This window comes from Marmota monax, unplaced genomic scaffold (genome assembly GCF_021218885.2).
Source record: "Marmota monax isolate L192 unplaced genomic scaffold, Marmota_monax_Labrador192_F-V1.1 WCK01_AAM20220418_F8-fsc00013, whole genome shotgun sequence".
NCBI lineage: Eukaryota > Metazoa > Chordata > Mammalia > Rodentia > Sciuridae > Marmota > Marmota monax.
Genome location: NW_026692202.1, coordinates 3,062,188 through 3,080,407, shown reverse-complemented (window position 1 = coordinate 3,080,407; position 18,220 = coordinate 3,062,188). Strand labels below are relative to the sequence as shown.

The following is an 18,220-nucleotide window of genomic DNA, read 5'->3' as shown; positions in this document are numbered from 1 at the left end:
ACCATGCTAATGACACTTCCTGTCAAGTAACATTTACATAAGTGAGTAGGCAATAGTTTATCTTTTAACCATTTTGGAGGGGCAGGAAATAGACATTTGGAGATAATTCTCCAGTCATTTGTTTAGACATTAATAGTTGGGGAAACAGAGACGTAACTACTATTTTTTCAAGAAACTAGAAGAAAAGAGATTTCAGCTGGGGAGTGGGGGTGGTGTATGTTCCATGAAATTTCCAAAAGGGTATGCATTGCGTATCATGCAAGTGAAATAGTATTTCACTAAAGTTTTACCTTACCTTGGGAGAATTTTGGCTTCAAAACATTACAAAAAGTTCCTATCAGAGAATTTTCCATCCACAACTTATTGAAGATCTCCAAAGAGGTAGTGAAGACAGTGATGAGTTCCCATGAGCAGAGCAGGCACCTGCATCTCCCAAACTCTGCTTCAGTGAGTCCTGTGGACAGCTCCAATCAGCCACCGGAGGCTTTTACCTTGGAACTTGGCAAACACTTGAAATCAGGGTTAATTTTTTTCCCTTGGAGAAGCAGTTGTTAAACATTTACCAACAACACAAGAGTTTTTCCATTAGGAAAAACCTTGGCACCAATGTCCACCCTCTGGTCCTTTGGCACTTTCTCCCTCCTTGCGTATTTCCACATACCCTCCTCCCCTATTTTGCTGACCATTTTACTGTGTTTAATGTGGACATTTTTGTTTGTATTCCTTCTTGTGAAATGTTTTGCTGTTCTGCATAAGTGTTTTAAGATTTCCTAAGTGCACTGTTATGTGTTTCCTTTCGTATTTTACTTCTTTCACTCCAAATGGTTTTTAAGATCTGTCCGCGGCACTGTACCTACATCTAATCACTGCTACCTCCAAGTGCATCTACCACATTTTACCTCCTCGCTCCCCTAAGGACACTGTCCCAGATTGCACCCACCTCCTCCCCTCATCACAAATAACAGTGCTGCTGACTTCCAGGATGCCTGACTGGCTGCCTTCCACCAGACCCATACCAAAGTGCCAGCAGTCCTGTCGCCTCACCTGGCCCATGGTATCATCCAGCTCACTTTTTGCCAGCGTGATACAGGTATGAAGAGGTTATTTGTAACATGCGCTCTTCCCAAATTCTTTTTTCTTACACACACTAGCCCTCCCAGCCCTTTGACAGCCACAATGGCCCGATTTATTGCTTGGAATTTCTCAAAGTGCTCTAAAATAGGATACACTCTCCTAGCCTGCCACTTTACTGCTTCCTCAAGACATGCTCACTGCCCCTTTTTTGTTTTAAGTTTTTTGCTCATTATTATTGGTTAAAAGATTGGGTATGTCCATCAAAAGCAGGTGGTCCTGAGGACATCCCAATATTCTTTTTTTTTTTTTTTTTATACCAGGGATTGTGCCCAGGGGCACTTAACCACTGAGCCACATCCCCAACCCCTTTTTAAAATTTATTTATTTTAATTAGGTATATATGGCTGGGATATATGAAAGCAGAATGCATTTTTTTTAATATTTATTTTTTAGTTTTCGGTGGACACAACATCTTTGTTTGTATGTGGTGCTGAGGATCGAACCCAGGCCGCACGCATGCCAGGCGAACGTGCTACCGCTTGAGCCACATCCCCAGCCCCCCAACCCCTTTTTAAATTTTATTTGGAGACAGGGTCTTGCTGAGTTGCTTAGGGCCTCACTGAGTTGCTGAGGCTGGCTTTGAACTCAAAATCCTCCTGCCTCAGCCGCCCATGCTACTGGGACTATAAATGTGTGCGACCATAGTCAGCCCAATATACTTACTGATTCCATCCTAGAGATGCCAACTGCACTCAGAGGACTGCCTATCCTGAGATTTTATTTATTTATTTGTGGTACAGGTATTCGAACCCAGGCATACCTTTCCACTGAGCCCCCATCCCCAGCCCTTTGTACTTTTTAATTTGGGACAGGGTCTCACTAAAGTGCTAAGGCTGGCCTTGTGACCCCCCTGCCTCAACCTCATAAATCACTAGGTTACAGAAGCACACCACTGTGCACTTGTGCCTGAGACTTTATTCTTAAAAGCTGGCTAGATCTTCCCCAAGACAGACAACTGAAGGCCTAAAGACTGCAGCCAGGGAAGAACAATGGGTGTCTAAAATGGCACTTTCTGGGCAGTCATAGTGACCCATTCCTGGAATCCCAGCAATCCAGGAAGCTGAGGCAGGAGAATCACAAATTGGAGGCTAGCCCCAGCAACCTCTTGAGACCATGTCCCCCAAAATAAAAAGGGCTGGGGATGTAGCTCAGTGGTAGAGCACCCCTGGGTTCAATCCCCAGTACTGCAAAAATAAAGAAATGAACAAATAAATAAATAATAAAATGGGCACTTTCTGTTTAGAGGCTCAGAAGGAAACATTCATTTCCAAGGCTGCACTCAGAGAAGTCACCATCAGACACTTCTTTATAGAACATACTGAGATTGTTCTTTAGGATTGTAGGGGAATTTTTTAATTCTCAATTTAGACACATAGAACCAAAGGTGAGTCTGAAACGAAATGGGCCAACCCTCTGGATTTGAGCAACACAATCTGTATTAACTGCCTGAAGTGAGGGCACCCATCCCCATGGGACTTACATGTGCTGAAGAATATGCCTCTTCATGCGTGGACCTGTGCTGGTGCTAATATTTTGGCTTGTCAAAACTAAGGAGTCAAATGTCTAATGCCTTGTGTCAGAAATAGCACAAGCTGAATACCAGTAAGACCAGCACTAAGGAACCCTGCCGTCAGCACTCAGCACACTTAGCAACTGTTTCCCTCTGTGAGAAGCAGGGGAGTCAGGAAACCAAGTCATCCTGCAGGTGTGCCTCAGGCCAGAGCCAGCAGATCCTCTCTGCAGGGCCAGCAGCTGTCTGCAATGAGGGGAGGAAGCAGGGTTCCCATCTGGTTAGAACAACATGCACCTGGAAAATCAGCTTTAGGCAAGAGATGTCAGGTTTTTGCTATTTACTGCCAGAACGTTCTTTCCAATAGGCTCAATTGGGTTCAAGTATCAACTCATGTGGTTGGGAGTCATTAAAATTGTAGAACAGTGCCCAGTAGGTAGCTAGTTCTCCAAATATATTTGCTGAATGAATGAACCACCTTTAGAGGCAGACATGATCCTTACTGCATTCCTTATTCTCCTTTCTGCAGCACTGAAATGTCTCCTGGTTCTTGCTTTCTTCAGCCTTTTTCTATAAAACCAACCTCCCTTGCTTGGCTCATCTGAATACTTACTCTATTTTATGGAATGAAGTGTTGCCCAACTCTAGAAACAAGAAGAAGAAGAAGAAAAAAAAATGTTTCCTAAGTCAAACTCACTGTCACTAGGGTAGAACCAGAAGACCAACTGTGGACAGTTAGCAAAACCCCATGTTAAATAACAGGGATCAGTAAGGCAGAGAGCTGAAGAAATTGGCTCACTCTGTACAGGAGTGGCAGCATAGAAATCAAAAGCATAATCCTTGGAGTCAGCCTCCCCCAGCTCTGCCCGCTCTAGTAGGTTTGATAACCTTGGCCACAGTATCAAACCTGGAAGCTTCAGTTCTCTCATCTGTAAAATGGGTTTATTTGGAAGAGCACATGAAATAACATAAAGCAATTTCCTAGCACATCCCTGACCCCATTATAGAGCTCAAAAAATAGGAGGCATTTCTGTAATTTAAGGACTTGTTATTTAAGGATCCATGGTCACTTCTGAATTGACAGTTGTCACATTGCAAGAGCTCCTAGAAGGGAGGTTGTGGCACTGCATGCTCTCCACTTCTGTCAAAGTCACAGTTCATCATCTGCATCACAAAGACTTAATTTACTTATTGGTACTGGGGATTAAACCTAGTGCCCAGTACTCAGGGATCTCTATGAGCTATGTTCCTAGTTCTTGTAATTTTTTGAGACAGGATATCACTGAGTTGCTGAGGTTGACCTTGACCTTGTGATTCTCCTGCCTCAGCTTCTGGATTAGCCAGGATTCCAGATGTGCACCATCAAACCCAATACAGACTGTTTTGAAGAACAAATTAATTCTTCTTCCTTAAAATCAATAGCCTTCTCCATACTGAATGTTCTATCAAATGCCATTGTATTCAGCCGGTGCCCATAACACCTGCTGTTGAAGCATTGTAAACTTGACTCTTTCCAACGACTTAAAAGCTGAAAACTCATTTTCCAAGCTAAATTAGCTAAACAAGAGTTTTATATGAAGACAATAGGAAACCACTCGTTTCAGCTCAGATCTTGTTTCTTTCCTGTGTGTGGCTCTGGGCACTAAACCCAGGGCCTCACACATGCTAAGCAACGGTGCTACCACTGAGCTACAATCCCTAGCTCTGTTTTTTTTTTTTTTTTTTTGGTACTGGGGATTGAACTGAGGGGCACTTAACCACGATGCCACAGCCTTGGCACCCCACCTTTTAAATTATTTGTATATAGTTGTAGACAGCAAGTCTTTAGTTTATTTATTTGCTTTTTACGTGGTGCTGACAATCGAACACCTGCAGCCAGAAGGGACTTTAAAAATGTTTAGCCTTCCTTAGTCAAGGGCAGTGGGGCATGACTGCAGTTCTAGAGGCTCAGGAGGCTGAGGTAGAAGAATCACCAAGTTGAAGGCCAGCCTCAGCAACTTAGGCCCTATCTCAAAGTTGGAAAAAAAAAAATTAAAAGGACTTAGGGGTATAGCTCAGTGGTAGAGCAACATCTGTATTCAATTTCCAATAACACACACACACACACACACACACACACACACATGCGTTCACCAGGATGACTGCCCACAAAGTTTAAAGCACAGATATGTCAGTCAAATAGTTTTTGGAGCTATCAAATCAGAAATAAGAGGGTGAGAGTGTACCTCTGGGGTAGATGCATGAGGTTCTGAGTTTAAACCCTAGCACCATAAACAAACAACTCCCCACCCCCGAAAGAAGCACACTCACAGTAAGAAAAAGGCTCCAATAAGGAGCCACATTCTGTTTACATTTTGTGATCCTCAGGCTTATTTTTAGTATAAAATATTGAAGATCATTCATTTATAGTTAGCCGAGGACAAGAGAACGTGAGGGAAAACATGCGTTTTTGCTATCAAAAACCATGCATTTTGCCAGGCATGGTGAGGCACACACAGGAAGCTGAGGCAGAAGGATCGAGAGTTCAGCAATTTAGTGTGGCCCTAAGCAACTCGGAGAGAACGTGTCTCTAAATAAAACACAAAAAAAGAGTTGGGGATGTGGCTCTGTGGTTAAGTGCCCCTGGGTCTGATCCCTGTACCAAAAAAAAAAAAAAAAAAAAATCATGCATTTTTTGTTATCAATTAGTTTTTAATAACTCATTAGCTTTGATGAAATACATCCCATTTAATCCAAAGTGAATTTTAAAAAGAGGTTAAAGTTATGTGAAGCTCTGCTAGTTTGGCAGGACTGGCCTGGCACCTAACCAGGAAAGGTAAAAAAAGGTCAAATGAGTTTCCCACTGTGGCCAGGAAGTGGTTTGTGTAAAAGCTGGATTGGAGGACTTATTTGGTGACTTCTCAGTCATTCAGCTGTGGCCAAACTGAAACCCCGAGATGTACCCCTGACACCCTGAGAGTGGAAGCCCGAGGAGCTGAACCCCCCAGAACATTCATTCCCTTCCCTGGGAGGTGGGCAGGAAGTCACACAGAAAGACAGACAGACCAAGTCATGTTCTAAGAGGCCAGTGCCTTAAGGAAATAAGATGTTAGGAGACCAGAGTTTTTCTATTTTTAAAACATTTTATATAACTCATAAAACAGTGCTTGTATAAAAATTCACACAAAGTTGCTAGAGAGCATACAATTTCCAAAAATGTCGTGGGTTTTTGTTACATTCAGTTTTCTAAAGATGCACTCAATTCAATGGTAATATGCAGACATTATGCGATATTTCATTATCTTTGGTAAAACTATTCTCATTATTTTGTCTCCTCACAGTATTAACTCTGATATCCGCTTTGTGCAGGGTCTGCTCTCACTAGGATGTCAGAAAACATTAAGGCTGGATCTACTAGAGGCAAATGTTCCCAACAGCAGGGACACCCCTGGCCCCCAACTCCACTTCAGAATCGTCACCACAGCCAGACAGGGCAAGAGCTCAGTGACCTCCAACCAGGGGTCTCAAGAACCCTTGGGGGGGGGAAGGTGGAAACTGAGGCCATCTCTACAGGAACCCAAGTGGCCATGCTGCGGTGTGGTCAGGCAGCAACGCTTACCAACTCTCACCATTTTAACAGCCAATCCAGTCACCACTAAGTAGATCCCATTGGTTGGTTGATAACTGCTGCTGATATGCCCCCTAACTTGAAAGGAAAGCAAGGTTTGGAGCCAACACTGAAGGGGGAGGGGCACACTAGCGCTAGTGACACAGACACCACTTGATTCCCTGTCAAACTTCTGTCGTCATGTAGACACGGCCATGTGAACTGAAGCAGGATCCGAACACTTAGTACATTCATGACTATCTTCATACATTCTTCAACAACTTACTAACAGAGAAAACCATGACCACTACCACCTACCGTGACTTACTATTTTACTTAACGTCAGAATGTGTCTGTGCTAATTCTTTAGTCCTTGGGATACAAGGCAGAAAATAATCCAAAACACAAACAAGTAAAAACCAAAGAATTAAGATGGGGAGAAGGATGGGGTGATGCCAACAGATTTTATGGAACACATTAAGTTCTGAAAAAATTAAGTATTTGTACTTCTATTGCTTCATGTTAAAAAAAAAAAAATGCCCACCGGAGCCACCTGTATGGATGCAGAAGTGAGGACACCATACAGACAGAACACAATCCAGGGGACAGGAAACGCTCCCAGAGTGTGTCCACCTCTCTTCACTGAAAGGGACTGTAGGATATTGGGGGTCGGGGGGTGAGTTACACAAGAAGGGTGTTATGGAAACCACCAAAATACAGTTTCCAAAAATTTAACATGCTCTAGGTAACAAAGAGACATATTTAATTTCTAGAACCTGTTGACTTCAATGTTAAGCAAACAGGAACTTTTCAAAAATTAACAATTGATTGTGCTTCTGAAGTTGCAGGGTCACATTCACCCTCTAGAAAGCAGGGCAATTTTCACATGGCTTGGAATCCTCTTGGATACATCCTAGAGACCAGAAAAAAATTCCATGGGACCCCCGCAACTAGTGGGGCCTGCAGGAGAGTGCCACAGCCATCTTTGGGTAGGGCGCATGCACGTGTGTATGTAGTGGAGAGACTAAGGCAGAAAGAAAAGCCCAAGTGAGCAGGGAAGTGAGTCTGCTGGCTGCCCCAGTTCCTTCACAGGCACAAAGGCAAACGAGTATTCACTGAGGTCCCCTTCATCTCACTTAAGTTTTCTAGTAAGGAGAAGTGTGTGTGTTTGCGTGTATGGGTGCGTGTGACAGAGTCACTAAGTCCCTGTGCATTTTTCAATTCCAAAAATTCAGGTTTGCAGTTTTAACAGAAATAATCTGTAAATGATACTGAAGAGTCATTTTTAAGTGGCTCAAAATTCTGTTATATAAACAAATGTCTACTGAGCGAAGGCAAAATTTATGTCATATAGCTACTGGAACTAAAGTTCTTAACTATATGAGGAAAATTCACAGGTTATTTCTATTATATCTGCATTTTAAGGTAGCAAAATATTAAACCATTAGGGTATTAAATCTGTAACCTCCCACAAGGCTTTATGACTATCCTGTGTGGGTCGATTTCCCAGGTCTCTGGTAAGATGCATCCAGTTTGGGTTAGACTGCTTCCTTTCTTTCTTCAGCATCTGGCCCCCAACATAGGGCAAGTAAAAGTTCTGTCTTTAAAGACATGACCGGCTGGGGAGTTTCCCAACTGGCGCCCCTAGAGAGCAAACTGCCGGCTTGGAGCAGTGTGACCTTCCCAATCAGTGGGGAGGGGAGAGATGCACACCTAGAAGATAGGGCATGGGCCAGGTTAAGATAGTAGAACCTTCTAGAGGACCCAAAGGGAAAGCTCTGAGTGGACCTGGGAAGGGACATGGGAGTCCCATTTGAGATGACCTGTGCCCTTTCAATATGGGGTATCCTCAAGAGGGCCCCAGGCCTGGGCCTGCCCAGAGGCATAAGGATGCCATGCTAACGGGAGGAGCTATTGCTGAGGTCTGGGGGAAGTCACCACACAGCTCCCAGACCTGCATTTTGTACAAATACCCGCACAGAAAGTAAACAGTTCTTGGTGAACTCAAAGAAGCCCACCCTTCAATCAAACAAGAAGCCAAATGCTCACACACATTATTTTCCAAGAAAATGAATCTGCCCCTCCAATTAGCACCCATGTGTGGAGAGGGAATAGGGGGCCATGGAAGGACACAGCTCAAATGGAGACATTGTGTGAATGTGTGTTTCCAGGTCTATCTACATTCATATCATCATCCAGTGTTCTCATCTACAGAGTGAGCACAGCATTCTACTGACGCGCAGCACATCTCCTTCCCGGGGACCACAGCAGAAGGAAAAACTTACACATCGTCAGAAAGGACTTCATGCTATCCCTATCATCACCTCTACCGCCATCCAAGGGGCATCGAGACTCCTCCAAAATCAGATGTCGGTAGACGAGGTCAGTAAAATCAGTCTCTATGCCACCTGAAGCTATGATTACCCATCATGCACAAACATGGCACTTCTAAAAAATTCATAAATCTCTGAATCATCTTTTAAAATCCCAGCAACTGAAATTATCTTACAGTACTTCATCTCAAATACTTAAAAAGATTTTCTAAGTAAAATGGCCCCCAAAGAGCCCAATGATTTTTTTTAAAAGGGGTTCATTTTAATTAAAAAAAGAAGAAAAAGTTAAAAATGGAAGATGAAAAGTGTGGGGAGAGGAACAGAAGCTGCTGAATTTGCATTTTGGATTGTGAGGGACAGGAAAGGGCACAATCAAGAAGAGAGGACCTACTCGGCTAGTCCCTCTGCTCACAGCCTGGCTCCTCCCAAACTCGGGCTGTGCCACCAGGGAATACAGGACAAAGTCAAGAGACCAAATTCAAGGCTGCTTTCTCATGGGTGGGTGAGTAGGTGTTTACGTGTGCAAATGTAGGAAGCCACTCCCCACTGACATAAGGTGCCTGTCTGTGGATACCATACACATGTTCCAAAGTGACTCCGTCCCAAGGGTGCCCATCGCTCAGCCTTTCATAACCCAAGTCTCTGGGCAGCCCACAGACCCGTCACTTCTCCACTTTCTTGGCTTTCTTGAGGATGTCGCATTTTTTCCTGTTGGGACGGCGACACCGCTCGTCGATGCTGGGGATACATTCATAATGCCACACCTCCTCCATCTTCTCCACGGGGTACACGGCCTCCACATAATGGCGGATGAGCCGCAGTCGCGTGGGGTCCAGCTGCTTCTTGTTGCAAGCCCCCGAATGGTTGTACTGCAGCCGCAGGTTCTCGGCGGTGAAGAGTTCGGGGAAGAGCCTGACGAGGAGCCGGGCGGCAAAGTTGCCCACGGAGAGGCTCTGCTGCACGATCTCGCGCACCTCCTTGTCCGACAGCAGGTAGGGAGAAGGCACCGGGAAGTCGGGTGAGGGGACCACCAGCTCGTCCAGGGGGATCTTGCAGAAGTCCTTGCTGCTCCTTTCGGGGGGCAAAGGGGGCCCCTCAAACTCCTCTCGGAACCTCTCGGGGTTGATTGCATAGCTTGCCAGGTCTCTGCACTCAGGGCCTGGCACGTGGACCTTGCGCTGCTGCTGGTAGGAGCGCCTCTGCTCCGTGTCCCGGCGCCTGCAGCGCTCGTCCAGCTTGCCCACGAACTCCAGAGTCCAGACGCGGTCATTTTTGGCCCGGGGGTAAAGCAGCTGCACGTAGTGGCGGATCAGCTTGATGCGGGCGGGGTCCAGCTGCTTCTTGCCCAGGGAGCCGCTGCAGTTGTACTGCTTGCGTAGGTTCTCGTGGGTGAAGAGCTCCGGGAAGAGGTGCACCAGCAGGCGGGAGGCGAAGTTGCCAATGGACAGGCTGCTCTCGTAGATGCTGCGCAGCTGCTCCTTGCTGAGCAGACAGTCGGCGCCTGGCACCTCGAAGTCCGGCTGCGGAATCTCCAGCTTGTCAAAGTCAATGGGCACTAGCCAGATCTTCTTGGAGCGCCTGCCCGGCCTCTCACCCTCGAAGCTGTCCTCCACCTTGACCACGGAGAGGTCATCGGGCAGGCTGGAGGAGTCGTAGCAGTCATCCCGCGGCGTCTCGCCCTCGCTGCCGCCCTCCAGCCCCAGGCCCTCCAACTCGTCGTTGATGCGCTGCGCGCACTGCTGCAGCCAGGCCTCCTCTTCCTGCATGTCGGGAAAGTAGATCTCCGTGTAGTTGCGGATGATCTGCAGCCTCTGCGGGTCCAGCTCCTGCTTGCCACCGTCGCCATAGCAGCTGTACTGCTCGCCCAGCTTCCGGTGGTCGAAGAGCTCGGGGAAGACCCGGTGGAGGAGGAAGACGGCGAACTCACCCGGCGAAGAGGCTTCATCCAGAAACTCGGTGAGGTCCTGCGTGTCCACCACGTGATCTGAGGCGATGGTGCTGCTGCGGTCCAGAGACAGGGCCTCCTCCTGGTCCTTGCTGTCCAGGAAGTGGCCGGCGTCCACCTGCTCAGTTTCAAAGAAGCTGGTGACCTGGCCTCCTGGCTGGCTGTCCTCCATTTCCCGCTGGGCCCAGAAGCGGCTGAAGAAGTCGTTCAGCTGCGGCAAGCACTCAGCCTGCCACACAGCAGTGTCTTTCACTGAGGGGTAGTAGACTTCCACGTAGTTGCGGATGAGCTGCAGGTGCAGCGACTCCAGCTTCCGCTTGGCTGCAAAGCCGCAAGCGCTGCAGCCGCGGGAGAAGTCCACGTCGCTGAAGAGCTCGGGGAAGAGCTGTACCAGCAGACGGCAGGCTAGGTCCCCGCCTGATAGGCTCTGGTCCACAATCTGCTTGAGCTCAGCAGCGGTGAGCTGGTACTCGGGGGGTGGCTGGAATTTGGCCACCAGCTCGGAGGGGCTCACCTGCTTCTTGATGCGGCTCACTTCCAGGGAGAGCAAGTCCATCTTGCTGTGCAGCTGGGACATGTTGGAAGTGAGAGTGTTGAGCATGTAGAACATCTTCTGGATCAGAAAGTAGATGTTGGGGTCGCCGTCAGTGGCTGTTCCTGATGCCCCGCCACAGTCCCGTTTCTGAGGGTCGTTCAGCAGGCGCAGAGGGGAGGGACTGTTGCTGGCGTTGGCCTTCTCGAAGAGCTCATAGGTGTTGAGCAGGTCCCCCACGGGAGGGTTCTTCTTCTCCATGATCTTGTGCGAAATGCCATAGAGAGGCTTCTTGTAGGAAGGGGTGGTGGCATCGTTGCAGGGCTCCTCCTCCCCCGGCCACACGGAGCCCACATTCCTGCCTCGGCCGGCCTGCTCTCCATTGCCCTGGCAGGGCGAGCTGTTTTCGCGGTTCCGCATGCCTGCGAGGAGTGCCTGGAAAACAGAAAGCGTTTCCTAGAGTGTTAGGCAGGTGCTCTGACTTACTAGGCTGGACTCAGGCCAGCCACCGGGTCTGCTATGGTCAATGCTCCCCTCCCCCAACCATTAACACACAACAGTAACACAACTGCATGCCAGGGCCAAACCTGCTTGTTCTCTCCAATCCCTGAGAAAGGGCTCAGGCTGGAAGGTGCACACTCCTTCGGGACATCAGTGCTGCACTTCCTGTCCACAGGGCCCAACAGGAGAAAGAGCACGGATGCTGGCAAGGCCAGAAGAGGACTCTTCAAGGGATGGGGGGGGAGAACTTGGGAATGAGGATCTCCAAAGATCCCAATAATTGAGCTGCATCACCACTTGGGAACCCAAAGTTCCTACTATTTTTCTCAGTGGTTTTTAGACTCTAGAAGTTTTAAGAGATCTGCTTCTCTCTGTTTGTAGGACTAGTGATTTGTTACAAAGATTCAAAGGCAATTTGGTGGAGAAAGGATAGTCTTTTCAACAAATGATCCTGGGCTGGGGATGTGGCTCAAGCGGCAGCGGGTTCGATCCTCAGCACCACATACAAACAAAGATGTTGTGTCTGTCGAAAACTAAAAAATAATAAATAAAAATCTCTCTCTTTAAAAAAAAAAAAAAATGATCCTGAATAATCTGATATCCACATGTAAAAAGAATATCAATTTTAATTTGAGCCTCAGACTATGCACAAAATTAACTCGAAATGGATCATGAACCTAAATTAAAAACCTAGAATTCTAACATTCCTAGAAGAAAATTTATGAAAATTCCTTTGTGACCAGTTGTTTTAGACCAATATTTTTAGAACACCAAAAGCACAATCCATAAGAGAACTGATGCACAGGACTTCAGCAAAAATAAAAACTTTTGCCCTTTAAAAAATACTTCAAAAAAATTTTAAGACTGGGCTGGGGCTGTAGCTACGTGGTAGAGCACTTGCCTTGCACATGTGAGGCACTGGGCTCAATCCTCCCCACCACATAAAAGAGGGAGGGAGGGAGGGAGGGAGGGAAGGAAGGAAGGAAGGAAGGAAGGAAGGAAGGAAGGAAGGAAGGAAGATTTCATTCTCCCCCACCAAAATACTTTTTAATAATTTAAAAACTACAAACAGCTGGGAGCCATAGCACACATCTGTAATCTTAGCGATTTGGGAGGCTGAGGCAGGAGGATGCAAATTCAAGGCCAGACTTGGTATAATTAAAAAGGCAATACCAAGTGCTGCAGATGATGGAAGGAAATGAAGCTCTCATACCCTGCTGATGGGGACAGCATGATATAACCACTTTGAAAAATAGTTTAGCAGTTTCTAAAAAAGTTAGCATTAGATGTACCATATAAACTAGGTATTCCATTCTTCAGTATCTGTTTACCAAGAAGAATAAAAAGCACATATCCACATGAAGACCTGTACACAGGTATTCCAGGCAGTCCTATCTGCAAATAGATAAAAACTGGATACCACCCAACTTTTTATCAACAAGTATATAAATAAACTATTATATTCATACAATAATAGAATACTATTCAGCAATAAAAAGCAATAAACTGACCTGTATAGTAGACAGAGTAGTTAGAACAGATCTCAAAATAACTATGCTAAATGAAAGAAACCACAAACAAAAGAAACCATACCATATGATTCCATTTATATAAGATTCTAGAAAGTACAAACTTACCTATAGTAATAGAAAGCAGAACAGTGGTTGCCTAAGGGTGGCAGGAAAGATACAAAGGGACATGAAAGAACTTCAATAGGCGATGGATATAATTATAATTATTATCTTATTGAGGTGATGGTGTACTGGCACACTATACACATGTCAAAACTTATCAAATTGAATACTTTAAAAGGTACTAGTCGTACTTCAGCTATGTTTCCTAATAAACCTATTTTTTTTTCCACAAATGCTGAATTTGACCCAGAAACTTACTGGAATGTTTGTGAGGGTTTAATTAAGCAGGAGAGCTAATTAGTGAGCACTGGTAGGTGTCAGGCGAGGTGCAGGACTGAAGCACAAAGCCCAGGCTTCCACAAGCCTCAGGCAAGTGGAGACTGGACAAGAACAAAGTGCACCCTAGGATGCTACTTCCACACCTGGGAAAAATACAGTTAGTGTGGCCTAGCCCAGTGCGCCTTCAATTCTAATATCCACATGAATCACCTGGGTTCCTGTTAGAATACAGACTGAAATCTCTGGGTCTGCTGTGAGGCACTGAGGCTCAAATTAAAATTGATATTCTTTTTACATATGGATATATGCTCCCAGGTACTGTGGGTCCTCTGGGAGTGGTAAGAGCCTGGCAGACAGTGTCTGCCCGCGGTTCACCTCACCCAGGAAGATTAGAGTCACTTTCAAGTGTTCAGGTAACTAATGCCCACACAAATCTGAACATAAGGTGTTTTCTCTGTAGCCTAACCAAATGTTGGGGAAAGAGACAAGCTGAGGAGGTGGGGTTTATAATGGCAGGGAAGCAATTTAGCCAGGAGAGCAGGGGACCCGGGGCAAAACAGACCACAGGGTCACACAACAAGAATTTGAGTCTTCTGAACTCTTACACTTTGGTTCTCACTTAAATTAATGAACTACTTCCTGGATCTGCTTTTATCTTTTTGTTTTATTTTGCTATGTTGCCCAGGCTGGCCTTGAACTTTCCATCATCCTGCCTCAGGCTCCTTAGTAGCTGGGATTACAGTTCTAAGCTACCATGCCCAGCTCTGGACACTCTCTTTAAAAAAAAAATTTTTTTTTTGGACATTCATTTAGATAAAACAATCATCTGACTCACAGTAAAGAAAGGCTGTTTTCTTCACTGATTACAATCATTCCAAATAAAGTCTACTACACTCCCTTAGGAATCTGAACATGAAAGGATTCTCAAAAGTGTTTTAACTATTCCAAGGAACTGGCCAATACTTTCTTCATGGTGGATCTGTAGAGGCTAAGGAAGGGTCGGTACCATCCATCCCACATGATCTTTCTGCACACACACCCCCTTCCCAAGAGCAGAGGGCTAGGGACATACTTGGATGGAGGGAGCCTGGCATGGGTGGCCTGCAACCCATCCTGCTCCCTCCTGTAGTCACCTCCTCCTCATGGGAAAGCGTGAAGGGACCATGTCATTCTTGGTCTATCTGCACTGCCTAGCAAAGTGCCCAGGGCACAGAAGAGGTCACTGAATGTCAACCACAGACAGGGTTGGCTAAAGTAGGACATGGTGTTCTACCTCTCTCAAATACCTGTTTAAGGAAAGGAACACTGGGGGCCAGGGTAGAGCTCAGTAGTAGAGCATCTGCCTAGCATACCAGAAGGCTTTGGGTTCCAACCCCAATACTGCAATAATAATAATAATAATAATAATAATAATAATAATAATAATAAAAACAGTGCCACTGGTTTCATGAAACCATGATAGTAAAGAGGTATGAAGGTTTGGACAGGAGCTCAGCTCAATTTTTACGTTGTCCTCTGTGTCTCCTTTCATGTCTCAACTTCTTATGTGTATCTGTCTTAGAAGGTAGTAAGGGCTTTAAAATGAAACACTGCCCATCAGCACTGAGCCCAAGGCTGGGTCACAGTAAGTGCTTAACAAATATCTATCACTACAATAGAATTATAATGGGGGGGGGAAGGTATTGGGAACTAATTCTCAGTACTTTACCACTGAGCTATGTCCTCAGTCCCTTTTATTTTTTATTTTGAGACAGGGTCTTATTAAGTTGCTGAGGCTGGTCTTGAACTTGTGATACTCCCACCTCAGCCTCCCCCTAGTCCCTGGTACAATGGGATTACTATTAAACAATGCTATTCATAAGCCACAGCAGAGGTGTGTAACACTGTGGGCCTTTTGTTAATTGGTAAAGGTTCCTCTCAACCAGTCACCAGAGGACTTCCCTAGTGCACTCAGTGTCAAGCTCTTACTGAAGGCACTTCCCTTCTTCCCTTCTCCTGAGGTCTGTTTCCCGGGAGGGCTGGGAAGTGGTGACATACCTGGCAACTGAGCTGAGAGGGGAGTTTAAATTCTTTACAATTCTTTTGTGCTGCTATCTGTCAGAAAGCAGAGAATTATTATTTAAAAAAAAAAAAAGGCCAGACATGATGACAAGCACCTGAAGTCTCAGCGGCTAGGGAGACTGAGGCAGGAGGATCACTTGAGACCAGTCCAGGCAATGCAGTGCTCATCTCAAAAAAAAAAAAAAAAAGAAAAGAAAGGAGAAGGAAAAACAGCAAAAAAAAAAAAAAAAAAAAACAAACCCACATATACCCCAGAAACAAGAAGAGGCCAAGAGAGCTAAAAAGCTTTACTCATAATGCAATGTGGGTTTGTTTGTTTGTTTGTTTGTACTGGGGATTGAACCCAGGGGCACTTAATTGCTGAGCCACATCCCCAGCCCTTTCTTTTTCTTTTCTTCTCTCTCTCTCTCTCTCTCTCTCTCTTTTTTTTTTTTTTTTTTACTTTGAGCAGGGTCTCACTAAGTTGCTGAGGCTGGCCTCAAACTTGCAATCCTCCTGCCTCAGGCTCCTGAGTTGCTGGGGTTACAGGCATACATCACCATGCCCAGCTTACAATGGGTTTTGAATTGTGGGTTGGTATATAATAAAATCGATCTGGTGAAGTCATGACTAGCATAAGAAAGAGAGAGCAAAGAAGTAAAAACATTAAAGGGAAGAAGAAAAAAAAAAAGTACTATAGGAAAACAGTACATTGTACAAAGTTTTACTTCATTTCTCTGTGTGTATCTATACATTTACATACAAATACATGTGAGCTGTACTACTCTGAAACTGGATTTATAACTATGGGTACTGCTGAAAAGCACTGCCCTAACAAAATCAGAGTTGTCCTTCTTGCTAACTTTTGTAGACAAAATTAGATTTGCAATTGTTCACGATAGGTTCTATCACATCAAAATAATTTTGGAGGTTCTGTGGATTATGAGATTATGATGTGGTTTTACCAATATAGAGGATCTGAGTTTGTAATAGCAATAATTAAAATTATAACCACCTTAGGAGTAATTTTAGAAGAGGAATGTTTGCTTTACAAGGGGTACCAATGGTACACTTAAAACAGGATTTCATGCCAGGCACAGTGGCACATATCTGTAATCCCAGAGACCTGGGGGGGTTGGATGCAGGAGGATGGCAGGTTTGAGGCCAATCTAGGCAATTTAGCAAGACCCTGTCTCAAAATTTAAAAAAAAAAAAAAATAGTAATGACTGGGATATAGCTTAGTGATAGAGCACCCCTGAGGCTCAATTCCCAGTACTGCAAAAAAAGAAGCAGAAACAAAAAATTTAAAATAAATAAATAAATAAAATAGGATTTTGTGTAGGAAGAGACCTGCCCTAATGACTACCTAACGTGGAAAATACGTACTGGTAAAAGTTACCGGGGGGACGGGCTGAACTCCAACAACTAGTTTATGTTTCTGGACTCCCCTACATTCCCACTCCACGCAGGAGACGAGAGTATATCTGAACTGGAAATCCCCTAATATCCAGCCTTATTAATACAAATGTTTCCGTTTGCACTGAGCATGTTAGAAACACTACTGTCCATATCAACATTTTTGACTAAACTGTTTTAATAAAAAATATTAGAGTCCCAGTAGAGGGCAATGTTCTGCACTTCCAGAAACCTTGGACACACAATTCAACATAAAACACAACACAAGTACCAAAGAGAAGGTTCTGAGATAGCCCCACACTGGTGTCCTGTCAACTCAGTGCTCCAATTAATTCCACAAATGCTGCCAAAGCAACGACGGGCTGGCTGCACTTGCTGCCGATGATAAAAATCTCTGCTCAGCTGTCTAGGAGTATCAAGAAATCTTTAAATCTGTGCTACTTGGCACTGGGTGTCTGGCTGACACAGTTCCCAATTCTCCTAGGCTTATCTTCCAACCATATGGGGACTCTGCTGCATAGTGGAGGCTCTGCGATGCCAGCATCGAGCCAGGATCACGATCAGGGCATTTCATGCTACCAGGCACATCCGTGGACTCACAAGGGAATGCCCACATTTCTCAGCCAGAGAATGGGATGGAAAAGAAAGCTAATATGTTGCAATTCAAGTTAAGTAGAGAGTCTAGGGGAGATTCCAGGTGTTCATGCCCAGCGACATCCCAGGGACTGGGTCACCACGGAAAGGCTGTATTAGACATCTTCATCAGGCCCTCAGATCCAAGAGCAGTCACTGAACTCAGTTCAATGACTGATGAGGAGCTAAATGGTGCCCAGAGAGGCAGCAAAGTGGAACACCAAGAAAGCAGCATGCCTTGGGAAGAAGGGCATCTGGAATTAATGTGCTATCAAGGGCAGGCCAGGAGAAAAGGCAGCAAGAGGGCTGGCACCGTCCTCTTGGCACAACTGCACTGAGAATGATGCTAACCTTTTTCATTTTCAATAGAATTCTCCTCCTCTCCCTCCTAGATGCAGTCAGCAACAGGGCTGGAGGAGGCCTCACCACTGGAGCTGGTGAGCAGCCTCCCGCACCTGGCAGGACTGTGCAAGGCCTAGGCACATGGGAAACGAGGGGGATGCAGTCTCTCCTCTCATGGCCCTTAGCCTCTGGGCGGGCTGTCTTTACCCTGCCAACAGTATATGGTGAGGATGAAGAATGTGCTAAGATGCCAAAGAAATAAGAATCTGGGGTGGAATGGGGGGTGGGGGAACCCTAAAGCAACAGCAAAAAAGGGAAAAGAGGAAGACTGCGG

At 45.5% G+C, this 18,220-nt stretch overlaps 1 protein-coding gene across 3 annotated transcripts in view; it reads right to left on the bottom strand.

Annotated features, from left to right (window-relative positions):
• Window positions 1-8,217: 8,217 nt before the first annotated feature.
• Window positions 8,218-18,220, bottom strand: part of Bend3 (BEN domain containing 3) — a 33,286-nt gene continuing 23,283 nt past the window's right edge. For all 3 annotated transcript variants that reach the window (XM_046430529.2, XM_058575279.1, XM_046430537.2), the window contains one exon: window positions 8,218-11,475. In XM_046430529.2, the coding sequence (XP_046286485.1) occupies window positions 9,226-11,475 (2,250 nt within the window). In that variant the 3' untranslated portion in view covers window positions 8,218-9,225. The remainder of the gene's footprint in view (window positions 11,476-18,220) is intronic.